The sequence below is a fragment of the Eleutherodactylus coqui genome, chromosome 2 (assembly GCF_035609145.1).
Source record: "Eleutherodactylus coqui strain aEleCoq1 chromosome 2, aEleCoq1.hap1, whole genome shotgun sequence".
Taxonomy (NCBI): domain Eukaryota; kingdom Metazoa; phylum Chordata; class Amphibia; order Anura; family Eleutherodactylidae; genus Eleutherodactylus; species Eleutherodactylus coqui.
The window spans coordinates 58,073,548-58,092,533 of NC_089838.1; the positions used below are offsets into that span (position 1 = coordinate 58,073,548).

The 18,986-nt window shown below is 47.5% G+C and overlaps 1 protein-coding gene across 1 annotated transcript in view; it reads right to left on the reverse strand.

Moving 5' to 3' along the window:
- FLT4 (fms related receptor tyrosine kinase 4) overlaps positions 1–18,986 on the reverse strand; it is a 354,573-nt gene that overhangs the window by 88,127 nt on the left and 247,460 nt on the right. Inside the window, exon 12 of the mRNA XM_066591022.1 lies at positions 2,130–2,238. Within this exon, the coding sequence (XP_066447119.1) occupies positions 2,130–2,238 (109 nt within the window). The remainder of the gene's footprint in view (positions 1–2,129; positions 2,239–18,986) is intronic.

The following is an 18,986-nucleotide window of genomic DNA, read 5'->3' on the forward strand; positions in this document are numbered from 1 at the left end:
CGGAAAATCTTATGAAGTCGTGGTTACTTTAGAGATACCAGAAAAACATATGTTCACCATTTTGCATAGTTCTCTGCGTTACCCAGGAAACACCACGGGGAGGTAACCATGCGATGTTTCCTTTATATAAAATGACATCAGGAAGTGAGATAATTAGATTTCATACGTAAAATTTGGACGCTAATTCTTTTGCGCATAGAATTGAATAATCGAGTTGGGACCTATTAACTTTTCCTATTTATGACATAATCAATGCTCGTGCCAAATTTCACGTTTCTATGACACCGGAAAGTGAGAAAATTACATTCCATATGTAAAATCTGGACGCTAATTCTTTTGTGCATAGAATTAAATAATCGAGTTGGGACCCATTAGCTTTTCCTATTTATGACATATTCAATGCCCATGCCGAATTTTAAGTTTCTATGACATTGGGAAGTGAGAGATTTAGATTATGTAAGTTAAATTTCGACGCTAATTCTTTTGTGCTAGAATTGAATAATCGAGTTGGGACCCATTAACTTTTCCTATTTATGACATAATCAATGCTCGTGCCAAATTTCACGTTTCTATGACACCAGAAAGTGAGAAAATTACATTCCGTATGTAAAATTTGGACGCTAATTCTTTTGTGCATAGAATTAAATAATCGAGTTGGGACCCATTAGCTTTTCCTATTTATGACATATTCAATGCCCATGCCGAATTTTAAGTTTCTATGACATTGGGAAGTGAGAGATTTAGATTATGTAAGTTAAATTTTGACTCTAATTCTTTTGCGCTAGAATTGAATAATTGAGTTGGGACCCATTAGCTTTTCCTATTTATGACATAATCAATGCTCGTGCCAAATTTCACGTTTCTATGACATTGGGAAGTGAGAAAATTACATTCCGTACGTACAATTTGGACGCTAATTCTTTTGCGCATAGAATTGAACAAGCGAGTTGGGACCTATTAACTTTTCCTATTTATGACATATTCAATGCCCATGCCGAATTTTAAGTTTCTATGACATTGGGAAGTGAGAGATTTAGATTATGTAAGTTAAATTTCGATGCTAATTCTTTTGTGCTAGAATTGAATAATCGAGTTGGGACCCATTAGCTTTTCCTATTTATGACATAATCAATGCTCGTGCCAAATTTCACGTTTCTATGACACCGGAAAGCGAGAAAATTACATTCTGCACGTAAAATTTGGACGCTAATTCTTTTGTGCATAGAATTGAATAATTGACTTGGGAGGGACCCATTAGCGTTTCCTATTTATGACATAATCAATGCTCGTGCCAAATTTCACCTTTTTATGACACCGGAAAGTGAGAAAATTACATTCCGTACGTAAAATTTGGACGCTAATTCTTTTGCGCATAGATTGAATAATCGAGTTGGGACCTATTAACTTTTCCTATTGAGGACATATTTAATGCTCGTGCCAAATTTTAAGTTTCTATGACCTTGGGAAGTGAGAGATTAAGATTATGTACGTAAAATTTCGACGCCAATTCTTTTGCGCATAGATTGAATAATCGAGTTGGGACCTATTAACTTTTCCTATTGAGGACATATTTAATGCTCGTGCCAAATTTTAAGTTTCTATGACCTTGGGAAGTGAGAGATTTAGATTATGTACGTAAAATTTCGACGCCAATTCTTTTGCGCTAGAATTGAATAATCGAGTTGGGACCCAATTACTTTTCCTATTTTGGAGATAATCTATGCTTGTGCCAAATTTCTTGTTTTTCGGGAAGTCGGAGAACTTTTGGCGAGTCATCCAGGGAGTCAGTCAGTGAGTCAGTGAGTGAGTGAGGGCTTTCGTCTTTATATATAGAGATTTACCACTAGATGGTGCTTCATTTGCCACTGTAAAACTAGCTTTGTAAATGGTGGTAACAGACCCATGCCATAGTTGTTTATGCCACCACATAACACGAGCAATGCTCAGTATTTTTTGGTCTGCCATGTCTCCAGTGCTTTGTAAGAGACAAGGGTAGCACAGTCCTCAACCCAGATTCCACCTCTTGTAGTATATTGTATTGAAGCAATTTATCAAAATTAACAAATTCAAATTGAGCAAACAGTATATACTTATTTCCTTATACGCTAAGACATGCTGCAGTCACTTACTTGTTACATAGAAGTACACAAGCCTCTCATCTCTCCCGGCTTTGTTGGAAGCTGAGCATTTATACATAATAGACAGATTGGCCTTTTGTATCACCATCCTGCTCACAGTCTGGAAATATGAAAACACAGAATAGACAAATTACAGCTGCTCAATTCCTACAAGCTTCGTAATAAGGGATAACTTGCTGATCGGTGGAGGTCTCACCGCTGTTATCCTCTCTGATCTCAAGAACGGGGGTCCCATGTCTCCTGTCTTTCTCACTGCTGGGTTACTGCACCCAGTGCCGGATTAACCATTAGGCAAATAGGGCACGTGCCTTAGGGCAGCCAAAAATCCAGGCCACAAAAAAATGAAGTAAAAAAAAAAAAGATAATTATTAGGTGATGAAAGAGACTTGGAATTTTCAGGTTACACTCTGTCAATGCCTCTCTCACTCAGTGCAAGTCTGGACGTTGTTCAGGTGCGCTCGTCCGTAAATCTGGACAGAGCTGCCTGAGATGACTTAGTGAGGGGTTGGACCAGATGACCCTGGAGATCCCTTCCAACTCTACCATTCTATAAAATCGAGCAAGAATTGTCACTTAAATTGAAGTATAACTGAAGATTATGCTTTTGTATAAAGGTAAAACATGAATCCTATTAAATAATTTAGTTTATGCTATTTAGTTCTTGTGTTTTCTGTGAATTTTATTTCAAGCCAAATAAAAGTCAATAAAAGTAACTACTGCTATTGATTTGCCCGGCAGCTGGTGACAGGCCCTTCCATTTTACAGGTTTTTCTTATAACCAATTATCTTTACAATTTTCATGCGAAATTAAAGTTATTTAATACATGCAATGATCCTTAATTATACTTTATTTAGTCATTGATTTTTAACAATTTAGTATTTTCAGGCTACCTCTTAAAATGTGCCTTAGGGTGCATTCACATGAACGTATATCGGCTCGGTTTTCACGCCGAGCCGATGTACGTCGTGCTCATGTGCAGGGGGGGGGGGGGGGAGGATGGAAGAGCCAGTAGCAGGAACTGAGCTCCCGCCCCCTCTCTGCCTCCTCTCTGCCCCTCTGCACTATTTGCAATGAAAGGAGGTGGGGTGGGGGCGGGGCTAAGTGCCGAGGAATTAGCCCCACTCCCTTCCCGCCTCTCCCTATTGCAAATAGTGCAGAGGGGTGAAGAGGAGGCAGAGAGGGGGCGGGAGCTCAGTTCCTGCTCCTAGCTCTTCCATCCCCCCCCCCCCCCGCACATGAGGACGATGTATATCGGCTCGGCGTGAAAACCGAGCCGATATACGTTCGTGGGAATGCAGCCTTAGGGCCAGCAAAGCCTTAATCCAGCTCTGACTGCACCCCAGCAGTATGCAGGAGGCTGAAGGAAGCTTAGGTCACCCATTCGCACCAATGCTTCATTCCCTTTCAATGGCACTGCCAAGATACCCAAGTGGCACCCGCTCCGGTATTTCCGTCAACCCTATTGAAATGAATGGAGTGCTGGAGTGATGTCACCATGTTCAGCTTGCACTCCCTTCATGGTGACATCACTGCGGAGGGAGAAGCAGCCCCCGCAATAACAGGAGAATGGTACATCGGAGTAATGAGGCTTGGGAATAGCTTGAAATTCTGGTACAGCCCCTTTAAAGAAAAAGGTAGCTTCTTGGAATCAAATACCGACTGGTTGCTCTCCCTTGCACTGTCAGAGGCATGACTGTCTCTCTACTTATCCGTGCATTAAATGATCAACCATACATTCCAAAAACATACAGATAGGTGGATATAATAATAATAATAATAAATAATTTATTTGTATAGCGCCAACATATTCCACAGCACTTACATAGACAGGGGGAATACAGAAAAACAAAAAATACAAAAATTACAGAACCATGGTTACATGGTAATCAGCTGATGGAAGCAATAGGGGTGAGGGTCCTGCTCCAATGAGCTTACATACTTCAAGTAATGGGGTGATACAGAAGGTAAAGGGGCTGGAGATGTGCACAGTATGGCAAGGTGGAGAGTGAGGGATTCTATACACATAGACAATGGTCAGACATTTGGCCATGTGACGGCAGAATCTGTATGACTGCAAGAGTGATTTATGATGGCTAGCAGGGATTGCAGTCAGTAGGTCAGAGAGCATGTTATCAGGCGGAGTACAGAGGGGTTTGTTTAGGGAATGCGGTATGCCTCCCTGAAGAGGTGCGTTTTTAGAGCACGCCTGAAGTTCTGCGAATCCTGGATTGCTCGGGTAGCCTTTGGTAGTACATTCCAGAGGACCGGTGCTGCTATGGAGAAGTCTTGGAGGCAGGAATGAGAAGTTCGAATTAAAGGGGCGCTCAGTCTGGTTTCGTTAGCAGAGCGGAGAGCCCGGGCTGGGTGATGGATTGAGATGAGGGAGGCAATATAGGGGGGCACTGCGCTATGGAGGGCTTTGTGGATGAAGGTAGCAAGTTTAAATTGAATTCTGTATTTAACGGGCAGCCAGTGCAGTGACCGGCACAGGGCAGAGGCGTCCGAGTAGCGGCTGGACAGGAAGATGAGCCTGGCTGCTGCATTCAGGATGGATTGGAGAGGGTAGAGTCTGGTGCAGGGGAGGACGATCAGCAACGAGTTGCAATAATCGAGGGGCAACAGTATGAGGGCAACAGTAAGCGTTTTTAGTGTGTCCACAGTGAGAAAAGAGCGGATTCTTGCGATGTTGTTGAGGTGCAGCTGACATGTTCGGGCGAGATATTGGATGTAGGGGGTAAATGATAGATCAGAGTCGAATATGACCCCAAGGCAGCGGGCATGTTGTCTAGGAGTTATGGTGACGCCACACACTGAGATGGAGATGTCAGGATGAGGTCGGTTAGTGGAGGGTGGAAATACCAGTCAGTCAGTTTTAGAGAGGTTTAGTTTTAGGTAGAGAGAGGACATAATGTTAGAGACAGCGGACAGACAGTCAGTGATGTTTTGGAGGAAAGGTGCAGAGATGTCACAGGAAGAGGTGTATAGCTGGGTGTCGTCAGCATTCAGGTGGTATTGGAGGCCAAATCTCCTGATGGTTTGTCCAATAGGGGCTGTGTAGATAGACAAAAAGAGGGAGTCGAGGACTGAGCCCTGGATCAGTAATGAGTAATCGCCCCTCGATTTGGCTGTCAGTAGGTCATTGGATACCTTTGTTAGAACAGTTTCTGTCGAGTGTTGAGGTCGGAAGCCAGACTGTAGGGGGTCTAGGAGAGAGTGCTCTGATAGATAGCTTACAAGGCGGGAGTAAACCAGACATTCTAGTAGTTTGGAGATGAAGGAGATGGAGATTAGAGATGGGTCGGTAGTTGGCAGCATCAGTCGCGTCCAGAGTCAGCTTCTTTAGCAGTGGGGATATGATGGCGGTTTTGAAAGAAGAGGGAAAGATGCCAGAGGTCAGAGAGAGGTTGAATATAGTGGTGAGATGGAAGATGACCACTGGGGAGAGGGATCGAAGGAGGTGTGAGGGGAGGGGGTCGCTAGCGCAGGTGGTGGGGCGGGCAGAGAAGAGCAATTTGGAGACTTCTTCCTCTGTTGCTGGTCTGAGTACAGACAGTAAGCAGGAGCTAGATGCAGTGCTGACAAGACTAGGGTCAGGGCTAGTCTGGGATTGGGAAGTTATTTCCTGACGGTTGTCATCAATTTTTTTTTTGACATAAGCAACTGAGATCCGTAACAGGGGGCTGCGGTTTAGGGCTGAGAAAGGAGTGAAAAGTATCAAAGAGCCGTTTAGGGTTGTGCGATAGTGAGGAGAATAGAGAGGTAAAGTAGACTTGTTTGGCATGGTGGAGGGCAAGGTTGTAGGTTCTGAGCATGAATTTGGAGTGGAGGAAGTCTGCGGATGTTTGAGACTTCCTCCACAGCCGTTCAGCACTTCTAGAGCACCACCGGATGAAGCCTGTTTGAGGCATGACCCAGGGTTGCCACGTTCTACTTTGGATGGCTCTGGTCATTGGGGGCGCCGCTTCATCCAGGGCATGTTTGAGAGCGGTGTTGTAGTGAGCCGCAGCCAGGTTGGGGCAGGAGAGGAGAGAGATAGGGGACAGAGAGGACTGTAGGGATTCAGCAAGGTCCTGGGTGTGAACGGCCTTAAGGTTCCTGTAGGTACAGTACGTAGGTGGGTCTGAAGAGATGTTAGGGAGTGTGACAGAGAAAGAGAGGGGGTTATGATCTGAGGGCGGGAGAGGGGAGTTAGTGAAGTTGGAAGCAGAGCAGAGACGGAGGAAGTCCAGATCAAGAGTGTTGCCATCCCTGTGAGTGGGAGAGGCTGTGAGTTGAGAGAGACCAAGGGAGGAGGTGAGCGAAAGAAGCTGAGAGGCAGATGGGGAGTTGGGGACATTAGTGGGGATGTTAAAATCACCTAAGATGAGGGTTGGAATTTCGCAGGATAGGAAGTGGGGGAGCCAGGCAGCAAAGTGGCCCAAAAACAGGCGAGGAGCACCTGGGGGGCGGTAGATAACTGCTACTCGCATGGACAGCAGACGGAAAAGCCGTAGCATATGTACTTCAAATGATGAAAAAAGTGAGTGAGGGTACAGGGGGGATGACCTGGTAGGTACATTTCGGGGAGAGAAGAGCACCTACCCCTCCGCCACGCCTGTCATCTGGTCTCAGGGTATGGGACAACTGCAGGCCATTGTAAGACAGTGCAGCAGGGGAGGCTGTGTCAGACAGCTGTACGCACGTTTCTGTGAGAGCGAGCAGATTTAAAGATTTAGCAGTAAAAAAGTTGTGGATGGTGGGAAGTTTATTACATGCTGACTGGCAGTTTCAGAGCGCACATTTAAAGGAATCAGGGGAGGGTATGCATTGGCTAGCAGCTGGGCTTGGGGATTTTATTAGTGAGTCAGGTAGGGGGTGAAAGCTAGGAGCAGTGGAGGGTGAGCCAGGATTGGGAGAGGTATCCCCAGCAGCTAGTAGCAGCAGGATACAGATTGTGAGCTCCGATGGGGACAGAACCCAATATCAAGGTATGCACTATATACATAAAGGTGATTATTTCAATGGCCGGCATATAATACTACAGTTTCTCCTATAGTAAAGTGCCCAGGTGCTTATATTTTCAGACATATCTGGATGAGGTGACAGGGACCAGCCTCCAGGTCCTGAATGAAAATTTCCTTACACTTTATTTCAATTTCCATTTGTGCAGTTCCACAGATTGAAATTGCAGAGCACAAAAACAATTGATGCTACTTCTGTGGGTACATTACAACTCTAAACATTAATGTATAAAATAATATTAAAAAGTCTAAATCCTAGCAGAAGTCACAGCTGTACTTAGATTGGATGGTGCCCAATTCAGTACCTTCAACTGATGCCCCCGCTTATAGTGCACCCTAAATTACCCTAATAACATTGTAGTAAAGTGTCCAAGCTTGCACTACTCAATCAATAAATGGGGGATTGAAGCTGGAACCCAAACAAATGCCTGCCTATAGGTTGAGGCACCAAGCTTGGTGAAAGTTCAATGTAAATGCCACAAACTGGACAAGTGGCACTGATTACAGTAGTCAAGAATGATGTAACCAACAGTGGGGTTCCAAATCCATACAGATCATGTTGCTGCTGGGTCCTATTATCACATCTTGAAAGAAATAATAAGTGAATATTTTGGAACGACCTGGATTTCTGCATTGATTACTAATAAAATGTGGTCTGATTCTTCTCAAAGTCACAATTATAGACAAACACAATGTCACTAATAACACACAGTTGTGCCATTCATGTCTTTTATTCAGCATATTAAGTAAATATCCAAAGTGCAAGTAGAAAAACTAAGTGAATCATTTAATAACTTGTAGATCCCCTTTAGAAGAAATGAGCTTGAGCAAATGCTTTCTGTAGTTGCAAATAAAATTTTAAAAACATTGAGGAGCAATTTTGAATCCTTTCTCCCTGCAAATGTGTTTCAGTTCATCAATATTTCTGGTATATACAGCTCTCTTCAGCTCATGACACAGCATCTCCATAGGACTCTGACTTGGCTATTCCAAAACACAAATCATCTTTGTCTGACCTTCGTTAGTTGATTTACTTATGTGCTGTGTCATTGTCTTGTTGCATCACCTGTCTCTTCAACTTGAGGTCAAGCACCGTTGTTCTTACATTCCCCCGTAAATTGTTTTTTTCCGCCTTAGAGTTTATTGTTACCTTGATCATTGCTAGACATCCAGACCCAGAAGCAGCAAAGCAGCCCCAAACCATGGTGCTCCTTCCACCAGGTGTTACAGTTGAATGAGGTTTTGGTGTTAGTGTGTAGTGTTCTCTTTCTTGCAAGCAGAACAATGTGCATTTGTGCTATAAAGTTCCACTTGTGTCCCATCTGGTCATAGAACATGTCCCACAAGTATTGTGAAACATCCACATGATCTCCAACAGACCTGATTGTGTCAGATTTGTATCCTTCCTTAAACAGCATTCATTGCAGTGATTTTCTAACAGTGGACACATAAACAGAGGTTTTGCAGTTGAATTACATCCTAGGATATGAAAGGCACCGGCGGAGGTAAATTGCTGAACCACTAGCCATAATCTTTGAAAATTCCTGGGGAACAGGAGAAGTCCCAGAAGATTGGAAAAGGGCAAATGTTGTCCCTATCTTAAAAAAAGGGGAGAGAAAGATCTTTGAACAAATTATTAAACAGCATTAGAGATGAGCGAGCACCAAAATGCTCGGGTGCTCGTTACTCGAGACAAACTTTTCACGATGCTCGAGGGTTCGTTTCGAGTAACGAACCCCATTGAAGTTAATGGGCGACCCGAGCATTTTTGTATATCGCCGATGCTCGCTAAGGTTTTCATTTGTGAAAATCTGGGCAATTCAAGAAAGTGATGGGAACGACACAGCAACGGATAGGGCAGGCGAGGGGCTACATGTTGGGCTGCATCTCATGTTCACAGGTCCCACTATTAAGCCACAATAGCGGCAAGAGTGGGCCCCCCCCCCCAACAACTTTTACTTCTGAAAAGCCCTCATTAGCAATGGATACCTTAGCTAAGCACCACACTACCATCAACAAAGCACAATCACTGCCTGCATGACACTCCGCTGCCACTTCTCCTGGGTTACATGCTGACCAACCCCCACGACCCAGTGTCCACAGCGCACACCAAACTGTCCCTGCCCAGCCTTCAGCTGCCCTCATGCCACGCCACCCTCATGTCTATTTATAAGTGCGTCTGCCATGAGGAGGAACCGCAGGCACACACTGCAGAGGGTTGGCACGGCTAGGCATTGACCCTCTTTAAAAGGGGCGGGGCGATAGCCCACAATGCTGTACAGAAGCAATCAGAAATCCAATCCTGTGCCACCTCCATCTGGAGCTGCACACGTGGGCATAGCAATGGGGAACCTATGTGCCACACACTATTCATTCTGTCAAGGTGTCTGCATGCCCCAGTCAGACCGCGTTTTTTTATAAATAGTCACAGGCAGGTACAACTGGGAATCCCCAACTCCGCAATGGGAATGCCGTGTGCACCCACAGCATGGGTGGGTGCCAGGAAGCCACCGGCGGTACATAAATATATCCCATTGCATTGCCCATCACAGCTGAGGTAATAATGTCATGTTTAATGCAGGTGGGCTTCGGCCCACACTGCATGCCCCAGTCAGACTGGGGTTCTTTAGAAGTGGACACAGATGCATTTACAACTCCCTGTGGACCCACAGCATGGGTGGCTCCCTGGAACCCACCGGCGGTACATAAAAATATCCCATTGCATTGCCCATCACAGCTGATGTTACGTCAGCTGTAATGCAGGTGGGCAAAAAATTAATTGGATTACACTGTAGGCGAGGGCTCCAAAAATTGGTGTACCAACAGTACTAATGTACCTGAGAAAAATTGCCCATGCCCAACCGAGAGGGCAGGTGAAACCCATTAATCGCTTTGGTTAATGTGGCTTAATTGGTAACTAGGCCTGGAGGCAGCCCAGTTAAAATAAAAATTGGTTCAGGTGAAAGTTTCAACGCTTTAATGAGCATTGAAACGTATAAAAATTGTTTAGAAAAATTATATGACTGAGCCTTGTGGGCCTAAGAAAAATTGCCCATTCGGCATGATTACGTCAGGTTTCAGGAGGAGGAGCAGGAGGAGGAGGATGAATATTATACACAGATTGATGAAGCAAAAAGGTCCCCGTTTTGGATGGTGATAGAGAACGATGCTTCCATCCGCGGGTGCAGCCTACGTATTGTTTATGTATCGCTGCTGTCCGCTGGTGGAGAAGAGAAGTCTGGGGAAATCCAGGCTTTGTTCATCTTGATGAGTGTAAGCCTGTCGGCACTGTCGGTTGACAGGTGGGTACGCTTATCCGTGATGATTCCCCCAGCCACACTAAACACACTCTCTGACAAGACGCTAGCCGCAGGACAAGCAAGCACCTCCAGGGCATACAGCGCGAGTTTAGGCCACGTGTCCAGCTTCAACACCCAGTAGTTGTAGGGGGCAGAGGCGTCACCGAGGACGGTCGTGCGATCGGCTACGTACTCCCTCACCATCCTTTTACAGTGCTCCCGCCAACTCAGCCTTGACTGGGGACCGGTGACACAGTCTTGCTGGGGAGCCAGAAAGCTGGCAAAGGCCTTAGAGAGTGTTCCCCTGCCTGCGCTGTACATGCTGCCTGATCTCTGCGCCTCCCCTGCTACCTGGGCCGCGGAAATGCGCCTTCGGCCACTAGCGCTGTCGGATGGGAAGTTTACCATCAGTTTGTCCACCAGCGCCCTGTGGTATAGTATCATTCTCGAACCCCTTTCCTCTTCGGGAATGAGAGTGGAAAGGCTCTCCTTATACCGTGGGTCGAGCAGTGTGTACACCCAGTAATCCGTAGTGGCCAGAATGCGTGTAACGCGAGGGTCACGAGAAAGGCATCCTAACATGAAGTCAGCCATGTGTGCCGGGGTACCTGTACGCAACACATGGCTGTCCTCACTAGGAAGATCACTTTCAGGATCCTCCTCCTCCTCCTCTGGCCATACACGCTGAAAGGATGACAGGCAAGCTGCATCTGTACCCTCAGCAGTGGGCCAAGCTGTCTCTTCCCCCTCCTCCTCATGCTCCTCCCCCTCCTCCTCCTCCTCCTCCTCCTCTGGCCATACACGCTGAAAGGATGACAGGCAAGCAGCATCTGTCCCCTCAGCAGTGGGCCAAGCTGTCTCTTCCCCCTCCTCATCAGGCTCTTCCCCCTCCTCCTCCAAAACGCGCTGAGATATAGACATGAATTTGCTCTGACTATCCAGCGACATACTGTCTTCCCCCGCCTCCGTTTCTGATTCCAAAGCGTCTGCCTTTATGCATTGCAGGGAACTTCTCAAGAGGCATAGCAGAGGAATGGTGACGCTAATGATTGCAGCATCCCCGCTCACCATCTGGGTAGACTCCTCAAAGTTTCCAAGGACCTGGCAGATGGCTGCCAACCAGGCCCACTCTTATGTAAATAATTGAGGAGGCTGACTCCCACTGCGCCGCCCATGTTGGAGTTGGTATTCCACTATAGCTCTACGCTGCTCATAGAGTCTGGCCAACATGTGGAGCGTAGAGTTCCACTGTGTGGGCACGTCGCACAGCAGTCGGTGCACTGGCAGATTAAACCGATGTTGCAGTGTCCGCAGGGTGGCAGCGTGCGTGTGGGATTTGCGGAAATGTGCGCAGAGCTGGCGCACCTTTCCGAGCAGGTATGACAAGTGGGTGTAGCTTTTCAGAAAGCGCTGAACCACCAAATTAAAGACATGGGCCAGGCATGGCACGTGCGTGAGGCTGCCGAGCTGCAGAGCCGCCACCAGGTTACGGCCGTTGTCACGCACGACAATGCCCGGTTGGAGGCTCAGCGGCACAAGCCAGCGGTCGGTCTGCTCTGTCAGACCCTGCAGCAGTTCGTGGTCCGTGTGCCTCTTCTCTCCTAAGCTGAGTAGTTTCAGCACGGCCTGCTGACGCTTGCCCACCGCTGTGCTGCCACGCCGCGTGACACCGACTGCTGGCGACGTGCTGCTGCTGACAAATCTTGATTGCGAGACAGAGGTTGCGTAGGAGGAGGAGGAGGAGGGTGGTTTAGTGGAGGAAGCATACACCCCGGCAGATACCACCACCGAGCTGGGGCACGCAATTCGGGGGGTGGGTAGGACGTGAGCGGTCCCAGGCTCTGACTCTGTCCCAGCCTCCACTAAATTCACCCAATGTGCCGTCAGGGAGATGTAGTGGCCCTGCCCGCCTGTGCTTGTCCACGTGTCCGTAGTTAAGTGGACCTTGCCACTAACCGCATTGGTGAGGGTGCGTACAATGTTGCGAGAGACGTGGTCGTGCAGGGCTGGGACGGCACATCGGGAAAAGTAGTGGCGACTGGGAACTGAGTAGCGCGGGGCCGCCGCCGCCATCATAGCTTTGAAAGCCTCCGTTTCCACAACCCTATACGGCAGCATCTCAAGGCTGATAAATTTGGCTATGTTGACGGTTAACGATTGAGCGTGCGGGTGCGTGGCGGCGTACTTTCGCTTGCGCTCCAACACTTGCGCTAGCGACGGCTGGACTGTGCGGTGCGAGACATTGGTGGATGGGGCCGAGGACAGCGGAGGTGAGGGTGTGGGTGCAGGCCATGAGACGGTAGTGCCTGTGTCCTGAGAGGGGGCTTGGATCTCAGTGGCAGGTTGGGGCACAGGGGGAGAGGCAGCGGTGCAAACCGGAGGCGGTGAACGGCCTTCGTCCCACCTTGTGGGGTGCTTGGCCATCATATGTCTGCGCATGCTGGTGGTGGTGAGGCTGTTGGTGGTGGCTCCCCGGCTGATCTTGGCGCGACAAAGGTTGCACACCACTGTTCGTCGGTCGTCAGGCGTCTCGGTGAAAAACTGCCACACCGTAGAGCACCTTGACCTCTGCAGGGTGGCATGGCGCGAGGGGGCGCTTTGGGAAACAGTTGGTGGATTATTCGGTCTGGCCCTGCCTCTACCCCGGGCCACCGCACTGGCTCGGCCTGTGCCCACACCCTGACTTGGGCCTGCTCTTCCTCCGAATCCTCTGTGCGCTCCTCCCTCGGACTTACTGCCCTTACTACTACCTCACTGCAAGACAACTGTGTCTCATCGTCATCGTCCTCCTCACCCACTGAAAGGTCTTGAGACAGTTGCCGGAAGTCCCCAGCCTCATCCCCCGGACCCCGGGAACTTTCCAATGGTTGTGCATCAGTGACGATAAACTCATCTGGTGGGAGAGGAACTACTGCTGCCCAATCTGAGCAGGGGCCCGAGAACAGTTCCTGGGAGTCTTCCTGCTCCTGAGCATGTGTCATTGTAGTGGAGTGAGGAGGCTGGGAGGAAGGAGGAGCAGCAGACAGAGGATTCGGATTTGCAGCAGTGGACGGCGCAGAACTGTGGCTGGACGATAGGTTGCTCGAAGCACTTTCTGCCATCCAGGACAGGACCTGCTCACACTGCTCATTTTCTAATAAAGGTCTCCCGCGTGGACCCATTAATTGGGCGATGAATGTGGGGACGCCAGAAACGTGCCTCTCTCCTAATCGCGCAGCAGTCGGCTGCGACACACCTGGATCAGGAGCTCGGCCTGTGCCCACACCCTCACTTGGCCCTCCGCGTCCTCGGCCGCGTCCACGTCCTCTAGGCCTACCCCTACCCCTCAGCATGCTGTATTACCAGTGATTTGATTTCCCAGGCAGGAAAGAAATTGGCGCAAGACTGCACTCAAACGTAGCTGGTTGCGTCTGATTTTTTTACGTTCTCCACGCAGCACACACGTACCCAGAGCCCTTAGGACTGACAGAGGCAGGGCAAATATACTTTTTTCCCTTTTATTTAAAAGGATAGGCCCACTGCGTCTATTCACTGAATAATAAGTTTAATAACTGACACTGTGTTGCGGCCCTGCAAAAGTGTCACAGAACTTTACTGTTGCAGAGTTATTAACTGTGGCAGAGCAGGTATTTCCCAGGCAGGAAAGAAATTGGCGCAAGGCTGCACTCAACCGTAGCTGGTTGCGTCTGATTTTTTTACGTTCTCCACGCAGCACACACGTACCCAGAGCCCTTAGGACTGACAGAGGCAGGGCAAATATACTTTTTTCCCTTTTGTTTAAAAGGATAGGCCCACTGCGTCTATTCACTGAATAATAAGTTTAATAACTGACGCTGTGTTGCGGCCCTGCAAAAGTGTCACAGAACTTTACTGTTGCAGAGTTATTAACTGTGGCAGAGCAGGTATTTCCCAGGCAGGAAAGAAATTGGCGCAAGGCTGCACTCAACCGTAGCTGGTTGCGTCTGATTTTTTTACGTTCTCCACGCAGCACACACGTACCCAGAGCCCTTAGGACTGACAGAGGCAGGGCAAATATACTTTTTTCCCTTTTGTTTAAAAGGATAGGCCCACTGCGTCTATTCACTGAATAATAAGTTTAATAACTGACGCTGTGTTGCGGCCCTGCAAAAGTGTCACAGAACTTTACTGTTGCAGAGTTATTAACTGTGGCAGAGCAGGTATTTCCCAGGCAGGAAAGAAATTGGCGCAAGGCTGCACTCAATCGTAGCTGGTTGCGTCTGATTTTTTTATGTTCTCCACGCAGCACACACGTACCCAGAGCCCTTAGGACTGACAGAGGCAGGGCAAATATACTTTTTTCCCTTTTGTTTAAAAGGATAGGCCCACTGCGTCTATTCACTGAATAATAAGTTTAATAACTGACACTGTGTTGCGGCCCTGCAAAAGTGTCACAGAACTTTACTGTTGCAGAGTTATTAACTGTGACAGAGCAGTTATTTCCCAGGCAGGAAAGAAATTGGCGCAAGGCTGCACTCAACCGTAGCTGGTTGCGTCTGATTTTTTTACGTTCTCCACGCAGCACACACGTACGCAGAGCCCTTAGGACTGACAGAGGCAGGGCAAATATACTTTTTTCCCTTTTGTTAAAAAAAGAAAAGGCCCACTGCGTCTATTCAATGACTAATATAACTGTGTTGCGGCCCTGCAAAAGTGTCACAGAACTTTACTGTTGCAGAGTTATTAACTGTGGCAGAGCAGGTATTTCCCAGGCAGGAAAGAAATTGGCGCAAGGCTGCACTCAACCGTAGCTGGTTGCGTCTGATTTTTTTACGTTCTCCACGCAGCACACACGTACCCAGAGCCCTTAGGACTGACAGAGGCAGGGCAAATATACTTTTTTCCCTTTTGTTTAAAAGGATAGGCCCACTGCGTCTATTCACTGAATAATAAGTTTAATAACTGACGCTGTGTTGCGGCCCTGCAAAAGTGTCACAGAACTTTACTGTTGCAGAGTTATTAACTGTGGCAGAGCAGGTATTTCCCAGGCAGGAAAGAAATTGGCGCAAGGCTGCACTCAACCGTAGCTGGTTGCGTCTGATTTTTTTACGTTCTCCACGCAGCACACACGTACCCAGAGCCCTTAGGACTGACAGAGGCAGGGCAAATATACTTTTTTCCCTTTTGTTTAAAAGGATAGGCCCACTGCGTCTATTCACTGAATAATAAGTTTAATAACTGACACTGTGTTGCGGCCCTGCAAAAGTGTCACAGAACTTTACTGTTGCAGAGTTATTAACTGTGGCAGAGCAGGTATTTCCCAGGCAGGAAAGAAATTGGCGCAAGGCTGCACTCAATCGTAGCTGGTTGCGTCTGATTTTTTTATGTTCTCCACGCAGCACACACGTACCCAGAGCCCTTAGGACTGACAGAGGCAGGGCAAATATACTTTTTTCCCTTTTGTTTAAAAGGATAGGCCCACTGCGTCTATTCACTGAATAATAAGTTTAATAACTGACACTGTGTTGCGGCCCTGCAAAAGTGTCACAGAACTTTACTGTTGCAGAGTTATTAACTGTGACAGAGCAGTTATTTCCCAGGCAGGAAAGAAATTGGCGCAAGGCTGCACTCAACCGTAGCTGGTTGCGTCTGATTTTTTTACGTTCTCCACGCAGCACACACGTACCCAGAGCCCTTAGGACTGACAGAGGCAGGGCAAATATACTTTTTTCCCTTTTGTTAAAAAAAGAAAAGGCCCACTGCGTCTATTCAATGACTAATATAACTGTGTTGCGGCCCTGCAAAAGTGTCACAGAACTTTACTGTTGCAGAGTTATTAACTGTGGCAGAGCAGGTATTTCCCAGGCAGGAAAGAAACTGGCGCAAGGCTGCACTCAACCGTAGCTGGTTGCGTCTGATTTTTTTACGTTCTCCACGCAGCACACACGTACCCAGAGCCCTTAGGACTGACAGAGGCAGGGCAAATATACTTTTTTCCCTTTTGTTAAAAAAGAAAAGGCCCACTGCGTCTATTCAATGACTAATAACTGTGTTGTGGCCCTGCCTACACAATTCTGTGCCTGTAGTATCAATGGAGGGTGCAATGCTCTGCACCGCCGATTTTGAGAAAAAAAAAAAAAAAGCAACACAGCTAACAGCAGCCTGCACAGTACTCCACACAGTTAAATGTGGCCCTAGAAAGGACCGTTGAGGTTCTTGAAGGCTACACTCACTCCTAACACTCTCCCTGCCTAAGCACCACTTCTGTCCCTAATACCGGGTGCAATGCTCTGCACCGCAGATTTTGAGAAAAAAAAAAAAAAAGCAACACAGCTAACAGCAGCCTGCACAGTACTCCACACAGTTAAATGTGGCCCTAGAAAGAACCGTTGAGGATCTTGAAGGCTACACTCACTCCTAACACTCTCCCTGCCTAAGCACCACTTCTGTCCCTAATACCAGGTGCAATGCTCTGCACTGCCGATTTTGAGAAAAAAAAAAAATTTCTCCACTGCTAACAGCAGCCTGCACACACGTAGATGTGGCCCTAAGAAGGACCGTTGGGGTTCTTGAAGCCTACACTCACTACAAACACTCTCCCTACAGCAACTCCAATAGAACAGCACTTTCCCTCAGCTAACTCACAAGACATCTGAGGCGAGCCGCGGGAGGGGCCGACTTTTATACTCGGGTGACATCTGATCGCCCCAGCCACTCACAGCAGGGGGGTGGTATAGGGCTTGAACGTCACAGGGGGAAGTTGTAATGCCTTCCCTGTCTTTCAATTGGCCAGAAAAGCGCGCTAACGTCTCAGAGAGGAAACTGAAAGTAACCGGAACACCGCGTGGTACTCGTTACGAGTAACGAGCATCCCGAACACCGTAATATTCGCACGAATATCAAGCTCGGACGAGTACGTTCGCTCATCTCTATTCCTTATTTATTACTTGGATTCTGCCTGCTTTCAATAAGCACCCCTGAGAAGTAAGTGATATATGCTGCTTAAACTGGATGCTATAATACACCCCCATATTCTCTGCTTGTCACTGTTTCAAACACTGGAGCGCTGGTGTTTTTTGTATTATACCTACTTCTTTTGTCTATCCCGTGGTGTCTACTTTTCACTTCTACCTACCATGACGCTCTCCATGAGATGTCTTCAATGACCAGTGCAAGAAAATCCTACCCACGCCCTGTGATTTGCTACACTATCTTGGACTTTGACGTACCGGAGCCCGCTTCACGGGCCCGGCGTCACGGGTGAGTCCTCTTCCATAGTGTTTTTTACACACAAAATTTGCTTTGATATTGTATTCTTCATTCCATTATCTGGAGCGCTACCCATTTCTGTTTTTTCTCTAGCTTGGATTTTGAGGAATCCATACTAAGGGGGAGGGAGTTCTCCAAAAGAGTAATCCAGACATTGATGTCCAGTAGAAAAAGAACGACTAATATTATCTACCAGAAGGTCTGGAGAAAGTATATTTTATGGGGGCAGGGGAGGGAATCCCAGGGTTCCTCCCCGGACATCCCCTCAATATTAGAATTCTTACAGGAAGGCCTGGATATGGGCCTCTCCCCGAGCACTCTGAGGGTCCAGGTAGCGGCCCTTAACGCCCTGTTTGATACCAAGCTGTCAGAAATTAGGTGGATCAGCAGATTCATGACAGCAGACAGGTTGAGACCCAGGCCCACAAATATATTTCCAGACTGGAACCTAAACTTGGTCCTGAGGGCCATGTCATCAGATCCATTCAAGCCGATCGAGTCAATCAGAATGCTGACGATAAAAACAGTCTTCCTAGTGGCTTTTCCCTCGGCAAGGCGGGTTAGTGCACTGCAGGCCCTATCTATCTGCCACCCCTTCTATAAGATCACTGACACAAAGCTAGTATTCAAATCAGACCCAGCGTTTATGCCTAAAGTGGTGTCACCTTTCCACAAGGCCCAGAACGTAGTGATCCCCTCGTTCTTCGACAAACCCAGAGATGCTTAGAGTCCTTAGTTGTCTAGACATCAGGAGAGCGGTCCTGAGTTATATTAATGCCACAAGTGCCTGGAGATGAGACGACAACCTGTTTTTCCAGTTTTTCGGCCCAAATAAGGGGAATAAAGCAGCAAAAAGCTCCATAGCAAGATCAATTTGCCTGGCTATTACAGAAGGGCAGTAGCTTCTTCATGGGCTGAACATAGTTCAGCGTCCATTGAACAGATATGTAAGGCCGCAGTTTGGAAGAAGCCACATACTTTTGTTAAACATTATAGGGTAAAAGTGCAGCTGGATGAGGACATGACCTTTGCCCGTAAGGTCCTCTCGGCAGCAATCCCGCCCTAAGAAATTTTAGTTGGTACGTTCCAGGTAGTGCTGTCGTGGAGACGACTGGGAAAAAGCTGATTATACCTACCCAATATTCGGGTTTTCGGGAGTCTCCACAACAGCACCCGTACATTCACCCCCGCCCCCCCCCAAAAAAAAAAAAACTCATGAGAAGAGAATTATGAAACTTAATTTCCAATTAAGAAGAAACAGATTAAATACCAGTTGGGTAAAGATTCTGAGGTTAAGCTCCTACCCCAGGCAATTCGTTAG